The sequence below is a fragment of the Salvia hispanica genome, chromosome 3 (assembly GCF_029641045.1).
Source record: "Salvia hispanica isolate PSC_SH4W2 chromosome 3, Shi_PSC_v1, whole genome shotgun sequence".
NCBI lineage: Eukaryota > Viridiplantae > Streptophyta > Magnoliopsida > Lamiales > Lamiaceae > Salvia > Salvia hispanica.
The window spans coordinates 12,238,519-12,257,678 of NC_142694.1; the positions used below are offsets into that span (position 1 = coordinate 12,238,519).

The following is a 19,160-nucleotide window of genomic DNA, read 5'->3' on the forward strand; positions in this document are numbered from 1 at the left end:
TTAACCACCACTCAAAACACACACACAAAAAGCCTAAAAATCAATCAAGATTTCAAGAACACATTTTTCAGAAGAATTTCTGCTCTATATCAGTAGAATGCCACTAATTCAAGAAGAAGAAAAAAACATCCACAAAATAAAAACAATCTGTGTAGTGTAGTATCATCAAACACACAGTAGCAAACTACTAATGAATTTCAACTAACTCAGAACATTCCAATTTTTTTACACTAATTTGTTGGAGAAGAAGGCAATGGCAATACCTGATTGTGAATCTTGTCTCTCACATTAAGAAATTTGAGAAAAGACCCATCTTCCAAAATCGAATCTTGCTGAAGATTCTGGTCGATGATTCTCCTCTCCGCCTCCTCCTGCGCCAGCCTCCGCAGCAGCTTATCCTCCGCGTCCCTTAAAAATTTGAACTTTGGCGGCGGCGACGACCGCAGGCGCCGGAGCTCCGCCTCCGGGAGCGACTCGAACAGCGGGTTGATGATCCCGCCGCCGTCGACGAAGAGATCGCTCAAGCTTCTTGTCCTCGACCCCTTTCTTGATCTCCCATCTTCTGATAATTCCAAATCTTCTTTGCTCTCCTCTTTGATTGTGAAGAGGAATCTCGGTGGGCCACAGAGATTGTGCACCCTCATCAATTCCGCTTCAATTCCTTCTTCGCATTTGAGGGCAAGCTCTTTGTTTCCCCCAATTTCCAAATCTTGGATTTCTTGGTGGTTGTTTGCTGGATTTGTGAGTTCTTGGCTGCTGCTGTTGCTGAATGATTTGGGCTTTCGCCAGCAGAAGAGGAGGCTGAATTCTTGCATTTCTTTGGTGGTGGCGGCGGCGGTGGTGGTGGTGGTGGAGAGCTTCTTCTTCCACCAGAGGAGGTAGTAAAGCTCTGCTACAAGGCCCATTAAAATGCAGCCAAACACAAAGCTCAAACCGATCCCTAATCCGCTGAAAGATCCCATTTTTGGTATGAAAATCTCACGCTCGAGTCATGGGGATTTTCTGCCACCGGAAATTGAGAAAGCTTTCCAAACTTTCCCCCCTAAAAAAATCTAGAAAAATATACCTATTGCTATGGCTATAATAAGACGACGGCTGGAAAAGGAGAGGGGGAGTAAATTAGGAAATTACATTTGTACCCCCAGCAATTGCATCATCTTCAAATGTGGCAATTGTGGACAAGGTGTATGGTGAATTGCCTGAGCGACACGATACAGCGAAAAAGGGAAATGGAAAAAAATCTGACTAGCTTTTAAACAATTCTACATATGATGAACTTAGAAAAGCAATAGTATGAAGCTAGAGAAGAAAGTTATTTAACATGAAAAGAGGGATTAAGGTTTTGGGCAAGAGAGAGAAGAGTTGGAAGGGTCACATCTTGTTGGCTGGAAATCTCACATGGGATGGGAAAAGCCAAAAGCATGGATTAATGCAGAGAGAAACGGACAAAAGGCTTCCAATGGGCATAGAGAGTATTTGCAGTTGAAAGAGCTTCGCCATCCCCACATTCATATAACTAAAACCATCTCCAATCGCCAGTACTCCAAAAATGAATTTTAATGTAGAAATCTTCTCCAATTATACACCAAACTCAAATCCATTTTTGGTGTTTTTTGTTAAACAACACCAGATATGATGTTTCTGCAAAAATTTTATGAGACAAAAACTCAAAATGGTGTAAATTTTGAATTTGGTGTAAATGGTTGAAGTAAAACTACTTTTTGGTGTGACGTATACTCAAAAATGAGTTTGAGATTGGTGTAAATGGTTAGAGATGGTTTAAACATGACATACTCTATTTAGTTTAATTTCATAGTCCATCAAAAAATAATTGCATTAATAAACGACATGAGTTTTAATGCGAAACTGATAGAGGGTGAAAAAGAAAAAAGTAGAATAGTAAAGTTGAAAAGAATAATAATGAGTCAATACATAGAAAAAGAATAATGTGAATACAATAATTAATAAATTGAGAAAATGTGAAAACAAACAAAAAGAAAGTAATTAATAAATTGAGAAAATGTGATTACACTATAAAATTAAGAGTTAGAAAATTTTATGATATACAAAAACACAGAATTTGACTTTATTATATGCCAACTGGCATGTCATTTATGTTAATGTTTCAATTGATAATTTGAATGTTATGAATGTCAAATATTATATCAAGGGATATAATATTATATTAGTTGTCAAAATTATTTATGTTTCATTGTCCTTGGAAACTTGATAGTACCAAAACGAGGTGGGCCAAATTGTTAGAATAAGGATGACAATGCTGTGAACTGTGAAGTGTTGAGTCTATTCTACAATAATATTTTTGCCTCCAAAAACTTACACTATTAATTAAGAATTAAGAACAAGAGAGATAACTGATGATGGGGCAAGAGCAATGGGTAATAATTTAAAATAATTATTTTTGTAAAATGATTAAAAAATTATTCTAATAATTTCAGAATTTGTCAGAAATTTATACACAGCTGTTTTTGATTTTGGTTGCAAATTTGATCATGAAAGTAATATTTTAAAAAAAAAAATAGCTAGTATATATTGTATTGTTATTATATACTCCGTATGTGATAAATTTGATCAGAGTGGACTAAACCACCTATAAATTAATTTCATTATCTAATAATAGAATAAAATCATTCCATAACCAGGACGAAACATGCGAGCCACTACCCATATATTTCAATTTCATCCGTACTAGAAGTTTTTTTTATTAAATTTATTGTTATTACAACTCACGCTTATCCAAGTTGATTGTACATTTGTACAGGATAGTAGTAAAAATTAAGGCAGCGTATCTTTCAGTGGAGTACTAAAATAAGGAAGAAAAAGTCATTTAAAAAATGCAACGAAATCACGATATACTAGTATATGACTTGGTTCATCTGAATTTGTACTAGTGTCACATGCGTTTACATTTGTTGGCAACAAAATATTACTATGTTGATTCTTTGGCATATTTTATAGTCAGATAAAGTGCACTGTGGTGCAGCATACAGATTTGGACTTTTATAGTTTATTCATGATATTCATATCATAGTCATATTAGTAACATCTAGAGTTGAATTTCACACAGATACACACACATGCGGTGTACAATGTAGACATACACATATATTATGTATACCAGAGAATATAAGGGAGTAATTATTCATTTACGAAATCCCCAGAAATTAATAAACGGATAGATCATTGATTATTACCAGTAAAATTGGAAAATCAAATTTCCAAATATGCTCCTGCACTGAAATTGGATTTGGGTCTTATTTGTTACAGAGGCCCAATCTTCTCATGAGAAGCCCAGTCTAGTTAGCCTAGATCAATGGGCCTATAACGATCTTGTTCCCATAAACCTAACAAGTATGAAATCTGAAAAGCCCTAATTTGGGCTCTAAGGGATAATGGCACATTAATACACGAACTTATATCTAAATTTAAATATCTATTTTACACATTTTAAATGTAGCGAAAAATACATAACTTTGAGTGTTTAAATAATTTCACACGAAATCAAATTTTGCACAGATTAAATCCCCATGACACATCATAATTTCATAGTGGGGTGAGTTAGAATTTTACACCTTTTGACTTTTAAAGTTGAAACATGATAAGCAACGGATTATAGACTGTGATTTAGGATTGCTGAATTCAATAAATGTCACATTCTCCAAACTCATAGAAAATACAATGCACTGGAGTTCACTGATCTGTATTTTAATCTTGGAGTTAATCTGGAGTATTTATTTCACTCTAATCAATGCCTTATACTTAATCAGTGCGTTATTTGATTCACATTATTGTACTCTTAGTTCTAACTAATCTTTTACTGAAATATACATATATAAACTTATTTAAATAACACTCTAATTTCTAATATCAACCAGCCAAACATAATGTGCAATCAAATAGCATTAATTTTACACAAATGACTAAATTATTAAAAATTATTATCATGAACACACACAGAAAATAGGCCAATAACACTTCTCTAAAATTCATTGGAGTTAAGGGCAGTGTCAACCAATTAGTAATATACAGCATTCTTACAGTAGTTACTTAAATGCAGGGTGTTTATGTTTAGAGCGATGCTAAATGGCCACGTTATGGCCGGCCATAATCAGATTTTTAATAGAAAATTGGACCCATTTCAATCAAATTTAATGCGCTTAAAAATTATCAAAATTTCCAGGACTATTCTACCCTTTCCTTATATATATCCAGAAATATTTTCCTTAGCTCTCTATAAGACACACTCTTTATACGTAACATTTCTTTTCTTATTTGCTCAGGTTTTTGTTTATAAAAAGAATTAATAATATTAAGTAAATGTAGTGGAGTATAATTTAATATTATCATTAAATATATATATATATATATATATATATATATATGTATATATAGATGTGATCATATCATAACCCCTAAATCACATAATAACTCTATAACCAAATCTGGACCACACATATTTGATAATCTTGTGGTTGAGATTCAAACTTAGAATTACTTCATAAAAAAGGCGCAGAGGGGTAAAAATGTAATTTCTTCATTTAATTTCTGAATTTTACTCCAAACGCGCGATTCACGGTTTCATTCTGTTTGAACTCAATTGTCTCACCTTCATCTTCATCTTCACAATTAACAGATCGATTCTCTCATCTTCATCTTCCATATTTCTCGCCTATTTTATTTCAACATCTCCAGATTTTCTTCGATTTGTTCATTATTCCTAGTCTCCAGATTTTGTTTCCATAATTGTGATCGGGAAGATGTTTTCAATTTTGCGTTCTTATTTTCATTGATTACCTCTTCAATTGCTGTGAAAATTTGCTTCGATGGAATCTGTAGCAAATAACGAAGGTAACAATCATTATCTATTATTTAGCTTATTGATTGTGTTCATATTCATGTATTGAATTTGATTTTAGATTAATATTAGTTGTCGATTGGTTTATGTTTCTGATGTACTGAAATTCTTATTTGATTATATTATGTATTGTCGATTATGTGTTAAAATGATACTTTTGGCTTATAAATGTTAGGTTTACTGCATAACATGATAGTTTTGTCGGATAAAATGATATTATGATAAAATGATACTTTTATTGATTTGTAGGTATGTACATTCCTGTTTGTGATGATGCTTTGAAGCCAATGATTGGTATGAAATTCAATACATTAGTAGAAGCAGTTGGTTTCTATGAACATTATGCTCGTTCAGTTGGTTTTGGTATTCGTAAAATGAGTATAATCAGTTCAAGGTATTACTAAGTGACAGTATTTGGCTTGCAGCAGACAAGGCTCTAAGAATTTTATACCTGGTCATGCATCCCAATCAACTGAAGTGTCTTTTAAGAAGCGTAGGTGTCGGTCATTTAGGTGTGAATGTCTTGCTAAGCTCAATTTGGGATATTTTTCAGATGGCAAGAGCAGAGGATATGAGGTTTATCAGTTTGTTGAGTATCATAATCACTTAATGGTTGCAGATGAGCATAGGCATTTTATGATGGCCAATCGCAATCTGGATCCTATCCATCGGAGGTTTATGGAGGATTGTGGCAGGTGTAATATTGGTCCCACTCTCACATTCAAACTTTTGAAGGAGATAATGGGTGGACCTGAAAATGTTGGATGTGATATTATTGATATTAGAAATGGTTATCGTGATATTATGTCCAATATTGATGGTTCAGATGCTCAAATGATTTTTGATTATATGCGTTCTCAAAAGAAATCATCTGATGCCTTCTATTATGAAATTGAGATAGGATCTCATGGAAAGTTAACTAGACTCTTCTGGGTTGATGCTATTTCAAGACGAAATTATCATATGTTTGGAGATGTAATTTCATTTGACTCAACATACAACACTAACAGGTATATTACTTTTGTTGCTAATAGACATAAAATTATACTTTTTGTTTATTAAATTACTTTTATGTTATAAAATGATACTTCTGAATTATATAATGACAAAATGATACTTGCAGCAGATAAAATGATACTTTTGGCTGATAAAATGATACTCATAGCTGATAAAATGATACTTTTGGCTGATAAAATGATACTCATAGCTGATAAAATGATACTTTTCAGACGTGTCATAACTGATAAAATGATAGTCATAAGTGATAAAATGATACTTCTGAATTATATAATGACAAAATGATACTTGCAGCAGATAAAATGATACTTCTTACTAATAAAATGATACTTTTGGCTGATAAAATGATAGTCATAGCTGATAAAATGATACTTTTGGCTGATAAAATGATACTCACAGCTGATAAAATGATAGTCATAGCTGATAAATATAATTCATTTTTATGTTATATTCTGTAGGTATTGCATGATTTTTGCTTCATTCACTGGAAAAGATAACCATTCTAGACCAGTTACATTTGGAGCTGGCTTGTTATCAAGTAAAGGTAGAGACTGTCCCTTCGGGGACATCCGATAAAATTGGAACGATACAGAGAAGATTTGCATGGCCCCTGCGCAAGGATGACACGCATAAATCGAGAAATGGTCCAATTTTTTTTTTTTAAAAAAAGTAAAGGTAGAGACTCCTATTCTTGGTTGTTTGGCTGTTTTGTTCGATGCATGGGGGTAGCACCCAAATTGATTATCACTGATCAAGATTGGGGGATCAAACTTGCTGTTCAACAAGTACTTTTACAAACAAGGCACCGATGGTGTATGTGGCATATCATGGTTAAGGTGTCAGATAAGTTGCCCAAATCTTTACTTGGTAATGAAGATTTCAAAAAAGAGTTGAATGCATGTGTTTGGTCTGATTTGTTAGAGCCTGATGAGTTTGATATAATGGAACGGTATGGATTAGAAGACGTGCACTGGTTTGGATCAATGTTTGAAGATAGAGAATTCTGGGCTCCTGCTTATTTTCGAGATTTTCCCATGGGGTCGCTTCTTAGGACTACATCGATGTCTGAATCGGAGAATAGCTTTTTTAAAAACTACACAAAGCCACGTGCAAATCTTGTACAGTTCATCAATTTCTTTAATTATGCTGTGGGAGATCAAAGGAATGCCAATTCACGATTGAACTACTTGGATTACTCAACTATTCCTGATTTGTCAACCCAATTGCCTATTGAGAAGCATGCATCTACAATCTACACTGATTCTATTTTCAAACATGTACAACAGGAAATAAGTATGGTATGTGAGATTGTTTCTATAACTACTGTTGAGGATAACATCAAGATGCATCAGGTCAAGGACCAATATGGTAGAACATGGGATGTTAATTATGATTGTAAGCAAGACACATTCGACTGTAGTTGCAAGAAGTTTTCCAGAATTGGTTTGTTATGTTGTCATATATTTTGTTTGTTGAAGAATAAGTCTGCTAATCTCATTCTTGAGAAATATTTTGGTCGAAGGTGGTTGAAGAGCTCTTTACTAAAAGCAGCCCATGGTCTACCATCTGAGGAACAACAACCATTTGAACGTGTGCTCCAATTTTAACCTTATTTATAAAAATTCTATTTTTCAGTCAGAGAAATGATAGTATTTATAGTAATAATGTTATCTTTATCTTGCATATTTGGATGAAAAGCAGGAAGTTAAGAAAAAGTTGTTCTCCAACTTTTATCGATTAGTCCAAAAGTCTAAGGGAAGTATGGATCATTTGTCTTTGTTAAGTGCTGGTCTTGATGATTTGGAAGAGCATATATTTGGAAATTGTGCAGCACCTTTAGTCATTGAAAAGAAGAAGATGGTTGAGGATTTTTATGGAATGGCAGTACTTGATGTAATTATGTACATCCTCCAGACGTTGTTAGTACCAAAGGATCAGCTAGTGACAGAGTAGCAAGGAGGGAGAGTGCAATAAGGAAAGCAAATAAGCCTCTACGACGGTGTGGTAAATGTCATGAGCTGGGTCGTCATGATTCAAGAAATTGTGGTAGAGTCAATGAGAAGACAGATTGAAGCCATTTATATTCTTTAGGTATTTTTGGTGTATAAAATGACATTTTTGTTTAATAAAATGATACTTTGGGCTTATAAAATGACATTTTGGCTGATAACATGATTCTTTTGTTTATAAACTGATAAAATGATACTTTAACCTGAAAAAATGATACTCGCAGCAAATAAAATGACAGTAACCTTATAAAATGATGTATAAGCTGATAAAATGATACTATCAACGGATAAAATGATAATTTAACCTGACAAAATGATATATAATCTGATAAAATGATACTTTTGACTGATAAAATTATAAAATGATATTCGCAGCAGATAAAATGATACTTCTGAATTATATAATGACAAAATGATAATCTTGGGTGATTATATTCGAAACCACTATTACAAAACGTTATTCTCAAGTCAAACAAGCTAGTATTCAGGGGGTTTAAATTCTCTTATCATCTTTTCAACATCAATTTCTCCTTTTTTGCTGTCATTCTCAAACTTCTTCTGGATCATTGTAAATGTGTCAAAAGCCTTCTTGTTAGTATCTCCAATAAACAATGCTTCAGTATATCTGGCACGGAGTTTTATGAAAGACTCTGTTCCCTTCTTCGTTAAACCCGAATTCCAGTTACGAACAGGACCACCCATGTAAGTCTCCAAATGGCCCATCACATAAATTCCACAGTCAACTTTATTTGTATCGTTCTGCCATGGCATATTCATGTAACTGGTTTTTGACAGTTTGACAGTTCTCCCCATTGATGGATTGACTCCATTTCCAAGATAAATTCGGAAGAAATTTTTCTATTCAAATAACATAAAACATACACGAGGTTGATTAAAAATGATATTATGTTCCGTACTGAATTATATTCAATGCATTTTAACTAATAAATATTGAATGCATTTAACTAAACATACCAGAGTACTTGGTGTATCTTCATATTTCTTCTCAATTAACTCTTCACTAACTAGAGAATTGTCAATCACATCCATCATTTGCATTTTGAGATTGAAGCAGATGATATAATAATGTTCGTACGCCCAGATCGAAAAGAATATCTATTTTTCAAAACATTATATGCAAATCTCATTTTCAAAAATATAGGTATGTTGTTCTGTAAGGGATGTGATCATATCATAACCCATATTTATGGTGATAACCTAATAACACTCATTTTATGGACGAAAAGTATCATTTTATAGAACAGAATATCATTTTATGGATTAAAAGTATCATTTTATCGTGTATTAATATCATTTTTAGTAAAAATGATACTTTTGACCCATAAAATGATAGGGTTATTAGCTTATCACATAAATATGGGTTATCATTATAACGCACCCCTGTTCTGTAATGTATATCTAATTATGACTTACCAGGTCATAATTTTCCCATTTGAACTTTTCAATCTTTGACACAAATTCATTCAAGTTTGAGCAAAATCTTTCTCGACTCTCTGCTTTAGTCCAACCAGATCTCCTTGCAGTAATGTTGTAAATCTGTCATGTTTACATTTTTGTAAATATATTTAACTTTTAATGTAATACTATTATTTATTTACTCGTTTACTGTACCGTAGGTGCGGTGTTGATGAAATGACGACTCGGTGATGCCTTTGATTTGAATTTTTCATTGTAGTTGAGGAACACAACCCATGCATCTATGATGTTGATCCTAACGTATGTACGTGGAGCAAGGCTGTGGAAGTCAATCTTGAACATTGTGATCTTGTCGTTCTCATAAACTACCTCATAACTGATTTCAAATTCATATTTAATGTTAGTTAAAAGAACTGAATAAGAATATAATTATGTAATTCAAAACTTACTATTCACTTTCTTCATGTGTCATCAACCAGTACATTATATCTCTCTTTTCTTTATTCAGTTTTCATTTCAGATTTACTGCTCTGACATTGTAGGGAGAGCACATTGCTTCAACAATTTTCTTTGTTGTTCTGACCACTTTCTCCTTTTCGACTGGAGGTTCTGGAGAAACCATCTTCTTCTCTTTGTCCTTATTCAAATTTTCTTCTCTCTGTTTTAAAACTTCATCATCTCCTGATTCACCATTTATATCCTCCATGACAGTGGATATTATGTTATCAACTCTGTCAAGCTTTCATTTAAAAAAATATAAATTATTTTTGACAGAAGAGATATTATTTTACCAATAGTAACTATCATTTTATCAGCTATGACATAAAAATCGAAAACTATCAGCCAAAAATAATGCAATACCTTCAGAATATAACATAAAAATGAATTATATTTATCAGCTATGACTATCATTTTATCAGCCAAAAGTATCATTTTATCTGTTGCAAGTATCATTTTGTCATTATATAATTCAGAAGTATCATTTTATCACCTATGACTATCATTTTATCAGCTATGACTATCATTTTATCAGCCAAAAGTATCATTTTATCAGCTATGACTATCATTTTATCAGCCAAAAGTATCATTTTATCAGCTAAAACTATCATTATGAAACAAAAGTATCATTTTATCCGCTTAAACTATCATTTTATGATGCAAAAGTATCAGTTTTCAAATAAAACAGAACCACCAAAAAACATCATTAAACCTATATCATTTTAACCATATAAACAATCATTTTATGTACTTAAACTATCATTTTTAAAAGTTACCTCATATTCTTCATTCTGAACTTCTTTCTCTGAAACTTTTTCCTTTTCTTTTCGAGCTGCTTTATCAGCCATTTCCTTTTCACTTTCATTTTGTTTCTCTTGCTCGTTTTGCACCTCATCATCATTTTCCTTCTCCATATCCTTTTCCCGATTAAATTATTGATTCTCATTAGGACTGTCGTCACATTCAGGTATCAGAGTAAAGGTAGGGAACTCATTCCTATTTTTCAGTATATATGTCCTCTCAGCAGTTTTAGTTAACTCAATCATGATATCAATCCATTCAGGATCATCAGTTTCATCATTGTTTATAGCCTGTGTCATTGTATTCTGACTTTCTATAACATGCTGCACACCTTCCTCTCTCAATCTCATTGCATTTCTTGTTGTATCACATATTATCTTAAAGCTATTGAGATTCCTGAGTTTATCCGGCGCTGCTTCAAGGACATCAACAATCTTCAACATTGAGGCTTTAACATCCTTTGCAGCTCCCTTCCATTCATTTATGAAATTCTCCCATTCACTGGTTGTCCTCTCTTCATCATGATCATTTGTCTTCAAACCTTCTACATCTTGAGATTCATCATCTTCATCATTTTCTTCATATGGCTTCTTTATATATCGGTCATACTTATGACCTAGACCAAAAGCTGAATTCTCCATTTCTGCTCTTTGTCTTTCTTTCAACAGTTCGGCAGTCCATCCTTTAACTGTTGGATAACATCTTGGCACCATTTTTTTTGAAAGACAATCCTGTCCACGTAACAAGCCTACATTAAACAAAAACTAAATATTAGTTTTTCTGTAAATAGATTCATAGACAATGGAAAACAAATATATTCTTACCACTACAAAGATAACTGGCCCGGCAAATATCTTTGCTGTGTTTTTTTTCTATCTCTTTTGTGTTTCATGCAATCTAGATATGACATAGCTACACCAATTGTATTGTTTGATCTTCTCAACATCAGCTATGTAATCTAAAATTTTTGGCCTCATATTTCCATCAGCAGGAGTGTTAATCAAGGCATACTCCATGAGAACCATAAAAGTCCATTTAAACAATTCACCACCTTCTTTGTCTCTCTCCATCTGCTCTACAACATACTTTGGCACCATTTTTTTTCTCTCCACCTTTACAGAATCTAGCAATTTCAGTTTTGATGTGGATATTTTTCTGAAATTTGGTTTTATTGATAGGTAAAGATCCAATCGGGAACCCAAGAGTTATGTGAACATCTTCATCATCCAAAAACAGTGATTCCCCACTGTTCAACTCAATTGATGAACTTTTATGGTTAAAGTTGTAGATCAGATAATACCCCAATGCTCTTGGGAAACTTCTTATATTGAAGTTTAGGAGTGCGCCAAACCCAATCTCTCGAACAGCTCTTCTTTGATTCTTGTTTAGAGATTGAAGCATGTCAACGAAGAAGTCAGTATTCCTTCTTCCTGCCAAAGTTGCTTTCTTAATGACTGTAATATCTTCAACAACTTTTTCCTTGCCCTTCTTTGAAGTTGTCTTACCATCAGTTGCATCATCATTCTTTCTTTTCTTCTTATTTTTTATATGTTCTACTTCTTCTGCTAATGTTCTATGTTCATCATCATCAACATCACGAATGTTCTTTCCTAATAAACAAAAGATTCCAATGTGTTAAACAGTTTATGTAATTATATAAAGTCAAAGTATCATTTTATCTCATGAAACTATCATTTTATAATCTTAAACTATCATTTTATAATCTGAAACTATCATTTTATCAAGGGAATTATCATTTTATCTTCTGAAACTATCATTTTCTAATCTGAAACTATCATTTTATAATCTGAAACTATCATTTTATCAAGGACAATTATCATTTTATCTTCTGAAACTATCATTTTCTAAATTTCAATGAGTTCAAAAAAGCAGAGAGGGCATAACTTGTCACTTAAGTAGAACAAAACACTATTCACAAAGTATCATTTTATCATTTTCAGAAGCTATCATTTTATGCACCTAAAGTATCATTTTATCAAGCAAAAACACAATTTCTACATTTAAACAGATCATCCAAACACATAGCAACACACACACACACAAAAACACAGAGACACACAACAACACACACAAACACAACAGCAGTAGCATCAGGACACACACACACAAACATAAAGTATCATTTTATCCCATGAAACTATCATTTTATAATCTGAAACTATCATTTTATCAAGGGCAATTATCATTTTATCTTCTGAAACTATCATTTTCTAAATTTCAATGAGTTCAAAAAAGCAGAGAGGGCATAACTTGTCACTTAAGTAGAACAAAACACTATTCAGAAACTATCATTTTATGCACCCAAAGTATCATTTTATCAAGCAAAAACACAATTTCTACATTTAAACAGATCATACAAACACACACACACACACAGCAAAACACACATAAACAAAGCAAAACACATACACAAACACAGAAAAACACACAGCAGCAGCACACACAGCAAAATGTAAATCTAAATATATAGGTTGTTCTCAATATTGTCATGCATGAACGATATTGTATAAATATAAGAAATATCTACACTAAAAAATCTAAAAAAAATCGAGAAAATCTCAAGCAAAATGATAAATCGAGCAAAATCAAAAGTGAAATAAGTAATAAACTTCATCCAACCTTTCTTCGATGATGCTCGAGCGTTTTCCTTCGACATATTCCAGAATTTTGATGATTTTTCCTTCGATTCGTAGGGTTTGAAACGCGATTCAGAGGGTTTTAGTGTGAGAGAAATTGAATGCAGGGTTTGAGTGTGAGAGAAATTGAATGGAGCGTTTGAGTCCAGTTTTCTTCTTTCCCACCAAATTTTAAAATGAAATGACAATTTTGCCCTTAATATATTCGAAAATGATAGTTTTATTTGATAAAATGATAGTTTTGTTAGATTAAATCTAGACCACATATTTTAAAAATGTGTGGTGGAGATTTAGTTATAGGGTTATCACACAAATTGGGGTTATCATTATAACGCACCCCTATATATATATATATATGGATGTATTAAGATGACAACCCTCTTTATTATAACACCATACCACCATTTTAGGCCATTGGATCTGAAAATCGTATGCTTGTCATGCTGCCACGTGTAAAAACACGGAGGGTAAAATAGGAAATTTCTAATTTTACGTTACCAGATTGCAGTGCTGTTCATTGAATATTGCAGTTTACCACGACTGCAATATCTAATATAGTAGACTGCAATATCTAATACAGTAGATTGCAAACCCGTGTTTTTTCACGAAACTTAATCCTAGGCGTCCATAGATGATATCTAACGGACTATATTGGTGATATGGTGTTATCCTATCTATGGTGGCACCATAGTGCACCCATATATATATATATATATATATATATATATATATATATATATATATATAGGAATGTACTAAGATGACAACCCTCTTTATTATAACACCATACCACCATTTTAGGCCATTGGATCTGAAAATCGTGTGCTTGTCATGCTGCCACGTGTAAAAACACGGAGGGGTAAAATAGGCAATTTCTAATTTTACGTTACCAGATTGCAGTGCTATTAATTGAATATTGCAGTCTTACCACAACAATATTGCAGTTTACCACAACTGCAATATCTAATACAGTAGACTGCAATATCTAATATAGTAGACTGCAAACCCGTGTTTTTTCACGAAACTTAATCCTAGGCGTCCATAGATGAGATCTAACGGACTATATTGGTGGTATGGTGTTATCCTATCTATGGTGGCACCCTAGTGGCACCCTATATATATATATATATATATATATATATATATATATAGGGATGTATTCAGGTCAGAACGCTAAGTATAAGTAAAACTCAAAACACTTGCAGTCCATATGATCTAATGGTTAGATTAATGCCACGTGTCATCTAATAATGTAGAATTTTAGACTAATAATGTAGCTCGGATAATAATGTAGCATTTTAGTTTAGAAATGTACAGTTTTAGTCTTACAATGTACATTTCTAGTCTAATAATGTACCTCGCCTAATAATGTAGATTTTTAGTATCATAATGTAACAAATCACAGCCATCCAATCTAATAATCCAAGGGCTGTGATTTGTGCTGTGTTTTACGCGAAGATGCTGTAAGGACCCTATATATATATATATATAGGGATGTATTCAAATACTTTTCATATCTTTTGTCCTTTTTCCTTCTTAATCCTAGCCCCACGATTTTGTCATCTGACGGTTAGATTAATGTCACGTGTCATTTAATAATGCACATTTTCATTCTAATAATGCACAACGGCTAATAATGCAACATTATAGACTAATAATGCACATTTTCATTCTAATAATGCACAGCGGCTAATAATGCAATATTATAGACTAATAATGCATTGATCACAACCATCCAATTCAAGGATCGAAGGGTTGAGATTAAGTATGAAATAAGACACTTAGCGTGCAAAGGAGCCTAAAGCACCCCTATATATATATATATTATTTTTACCGTACATGTCATAGTGTAGTGTCGTGTTTTACATTGTTAATTAAATAATAATACTAATAAAATATAATAAATTAATATAAATATAGTGATATAAAGTAAAATATAGTGTTAAAATTTGAAGGTAATGATAAAATTTAAAAATAATATTATATATGACACTGTAATAAAGTCTATAATACGACAATAACAAAAACATTAATAAACAATAATAATAATTATTATTCTATCACATTTAATTTTTTAAAATTATAATTTATAAAGTTCATATGATTAGTACAATATCATATTTATTGTTTTATTTGTATGTACTTTTAATTTATTCATTAGGTGAATTAAGTTTTGAAGTTACATTATAAATGTCACGATATTAAGATTTAATTTTGAAATCATTTGTGTTTAATAATTACTTTTTCATGGCTTTAAGGATCCGATACTATTTTAGGGAAAGAGTTGTAGCCGTAGGGGTAGTATTTGGTAGAGTGGTGGAAAAGGGTGATTATGTAAAAGGACGTACGCACTATCAAAAACCATTATTTAATTATTATTATATTTTCCATTATTTACAAAATTGCCACCATGTGGCCAGCCACATTATGGCCGCGTAACATTACTCTTATTTTTAATGATGTGATATATTGATAAAATATGCTATTGAGTATTCCAAGGATAAGAAAATCTGAAAATCCAATGCCAAAATCTGTAATAATAATAAAGATTTAATATGTATATACATAATATGTATAAATATATTTCGAATTTTGAATATCTAATCCGAACATCAAAATTTTTAAATAATTCAATCTAATCAGAACAAAACCAAATTTTAAATTATGATTTAATTCAGATTGAATTTTTTATTTTCAGATATTTTGGCCCCTAGTTTAAATTAGGCTATGATACGCTTTTTTGGTTGAAGTACATATGATATGCTATAAATCTAATTCTTAAAACCTTCACAGTCCTTAAAATGGAAACTCCGCACTCGTAAGGAATAAGCATAAAGTAGAAGGATCTGATTGGAAATACGTAAACATAGAGAGATTTAAGTTGGAAAGTGAGCAGTATAAAAAAAGATTTAGAAAGTAAGTTGAAAAAATAGCTCCTGCTTGGTCACTTTCTCTCACTACATCCGGTATCTCTCTCTCCAAACCCCACCCATTTCAACTCCTCCCGCTTCACAACCCTAATTTTATCAGCAGCTTCTTCAGATCCTCCTCTCTCCAATCCCAAGATGTCAGGCGCTGCACTCGACATGTCTCTCGACGATCTTATTAAGAACAACAAGAAGTCCGGCGCCACCCGCGGCGGTAGAGCCCGCGCCGCCGGCCCTGGCCCCGCGCGCCGCCCCAACAACCGTTTCGCCAATCGCGTCACCCCCTATTCCGCTCCCAAGGTCAGATCGCCTTCGTTTTCTCTCAACTCGCTCTTCAATTTGTCGCTTTTTTCACTCCAAGACCTAATTTGAGGAGGAGGGAACTGCTAGCTTGTTGTTTCTGCACACGTATGGCCGCATTGTGGTGTTATACAAATTTAGTGATGAATCGTGTTTGTGATGTAGGCTCCTGAGACGGCGTGGGGCCATGACATGTTCGCAGCTGGTGGCGGTCGATCTTCCAGTATAGAGACAGGGACGAAGTTGTATATTTCCAATTTGGACTATGGGGTATCGAATGAGGATATTAAGGTGTTTCTCGCAAAGCTTCTTCTTTTTCAATGCCCATATGTTTCCTGATCACTTGTTAATATCACTAATTATTTCAATTCATGGTGGAGGGGTTTAGTATCTACCGAAGGTCTTTTAACTTTAACCAGCCATTTCTACTTGTTTCCTTGCATCCTGTGGTACTGTAGTTAGTAGGCAATGATAATATGACAAAATGCAGAGAATTGTTTCAAGACATTATATTCTACAGTACATAGTTTGTTTTATGCAAATTATGATGATGGTAATAGAACTGTTAGTCATGAGGTTACTCGCGCTGAAATTTTATATATTGACATGATTAAGATACTGAGGAAGGCACCCAAAATTCGTTCTGAGTTTATAATACTGTTGAAAGGTGCTTTACATTTGAACTCATAAGGATATTTATGCAATAATAGGAGCTGTTTTCGGAGGTTGGAGACCTGAAAAGAAATGTTGTACACTATGATAGGAGTGGACGATCGAAGGTAGCTGAATTTGATCATTTCTTGCTTGTTCTGTAGTTTTGTGTCTTGGAACGGTTTAGGAGTAATGTTTATTTGCAGGGTACTGCTGAAGTAGTCTTTTCAAGACGACAAGATGCCATGGCTGCTATAAAGAGGTATAATAATGTCCAGCTTGATGGTAAACCAATGAAACTAGAACTTGTTGGAACAAACATTACTACTCCTGGCGCTGGTGCTGGTGCTGGAGCTTTTCCTTCTGCTGGTGCTTTTGGCGATTCAAATGTAGCTCCTCGAAGGTCTGTATCCTATTCCTGGCTCGATGAGTGATTTAGTATTTTGGCATTTTAAAATTACTTTCTTTATTAAGGGTCTCGATTGATATGATATACTTTAGATAGCTCATATGTAAATTTTCCTTTTCTTGGGCTCTTGGAATTGCCATCTTGAAAGTGAATCAATAGGGTGCTCCACTGTTCCTTCATCTGTTTTTGGTGTTTCCAGTCTTTAACTTGGATGAAGAAACATGTAACATGACATGGACTGCTGGATTAGGGTTAACCATTTCTTGCGTAATAGAATTGTTCTTCTGCTTGATTGCTAGAATATTAGACTGAAAAGGAATGAGTTGAGAGAACTAATGTTTAGATAATTACTCTGGCACTTGTCATTTGAGGTAACTAGTTGGGTATCTTTGATTAAAAAGTGTATTCATTGAGTTGCTGTTTTCTTTTAATATTGTTCTAGGTGTTCATATTATTTTCTGATAATATGTGACTAGCTTGCTACCTCTACTAGTACATTAAGAACTAAGAGTAATTGATGCTTCTGAAAGCAGGTTTTTACTAGGAAACTAAGCTAAGTCACTGATGTACATAAGTTTCAGGAACTTATTGAAAATATTGAATAAGCAACCATGTCCGTTTGAAAATGGAAATAAGTTTGTTACACTTCTATAACTCTGCTTCCATCTAGGATGAAATCCTCGGAGATGAAAGATGTTGTAGTTAAATGAATAAGACTCCATTACTATCTCGGTTGTTTTTATCTAAATTATCTTACTTTCCATATGCAGTGGACAAGGGAGAGGTGGTTTTGGAAGGCCACGGGGTGGAAGAGGAGGAGGTCGTGGATTTGGAAGAGGTCGCGGACAAGGAAGTGGACAGGGAAGAGGGGGCCGCGGTGGTGAGAAGGTATCTGCTGAAGATCTTGATGCTGATCTAGAGAAGTACCATGCAGATGCAATGCAGACAAACTAATCCTTCCTTTGGCATAATTGCTGGATTAACATTCACCCTGCCTGTTTGGTACTTGAAGTTCAACGAAGTTTCTATGTCGACCTATATTAGCACTTTTAAAGAAGGCAGATATCTAAAGTAGAGACAGTGAGGAAACTTGTTTTATTCCATTCACTGTATCTTTTTACATGGTTAAAGAGATAAGTGTGTAATTTACTTTCGCCGTTGCTGTTGTTCTCCGCTGTCTGCTTATACTGTGGACCAGGACTATTGGTCGAGTCTTCACTACGTTCCCAGTAGTTGTATCATGAAGGGTGTATATTCATTTATCTTTACACATGTTGTGTTGAAGCTCCCAGCCTCTGTGTTTCCATTTTCACTGTTTAGGGGTGTATGAGTTTGTGGGTTATTAGCAAGGGTGCGTTTATATGTTGCTTAAATGTGGATTTAACGTGGGTTATTAGTCATACATTGGATTTAACGTGGATTTAATATGAATATGTTGGTAACAGTATTTTAGAGAAGTATGGATATTGATCTTGTTTGTGCAGATCAATTGATTCATTTGATGTGATGCTAATTAGGTAGTACTAGTATTTAGTTGTAGAATATCCAATCCACATTAAATACTAGTATTAATAATCATAC

General features: G+C 33.4%; 2 protein-coding genes, 1 non-coding gene and 1 pseudogene across 3 annotated transcripts; 2 read left to right on the forward strand and 2 right to left on the reverse strand.

Annotated features, from left to right (window-relative positions):
• Positions 1–107: 107 nt before the first annotated feature.
• LOC125210890 (uncharacterized) lies at positions 108–1,448 on the reverse strand. Its single transcript, XM_048110516.2, has one exon. It carries the CDS (start codon positions 960–962, stop codon positions 231–233), a length of 732 nt encoding a protein of 243 aa, XP_047966473.1. The 5' UTR covers positions 963–1,448; the 3' UTR covers positions 108–230.
• Positions 1,449–6,443: 4,995 nt separating this feature from the next.
• LOC125198956 (U6 spliceosomal RNA) lies at positions 6,444–6,546 on the forward strand. The gene has a single exon (XR_007172491.1). It is a non-coding gene; the product is annotated as a U6 spliceosomal RNA (small nuclear RNA).
• A 3,160-nt stretch (positions 6,547–9,706) lies between these two features.
• LOC148930186 (uncharacterized) lies at positions 9,707–11,348 on the reverse strand (annotated as a pseudogene).
• Positions 11,349–16,208: 4,860 nt separating this feature from the next.
• LOC125215161 (THO complex subunit 4A) lies at positions 16,209–18,870 on the forward strand. The gene is made up of 5 exons (XM_048116495.2): positions 16,209–16,519; positions 16,685–16,810; positions 17,230–17,298; positions 17,377–17,573; positions 18,350–18,870. Exons 1-5 carry the CDS (start codon positions 16,358–16,360, stop codon positions 18,531–18,533), a joined length of 738 nt encoding a protein of 245 aa, XP_047972452.1. The 5' UTR covers positions 16,209–16,357; the 3' UTR covers positions 18,534–18,870.
• The last annotated feature ends 290 nt before the right edge of the window (positions 18,871–19,160 follow it).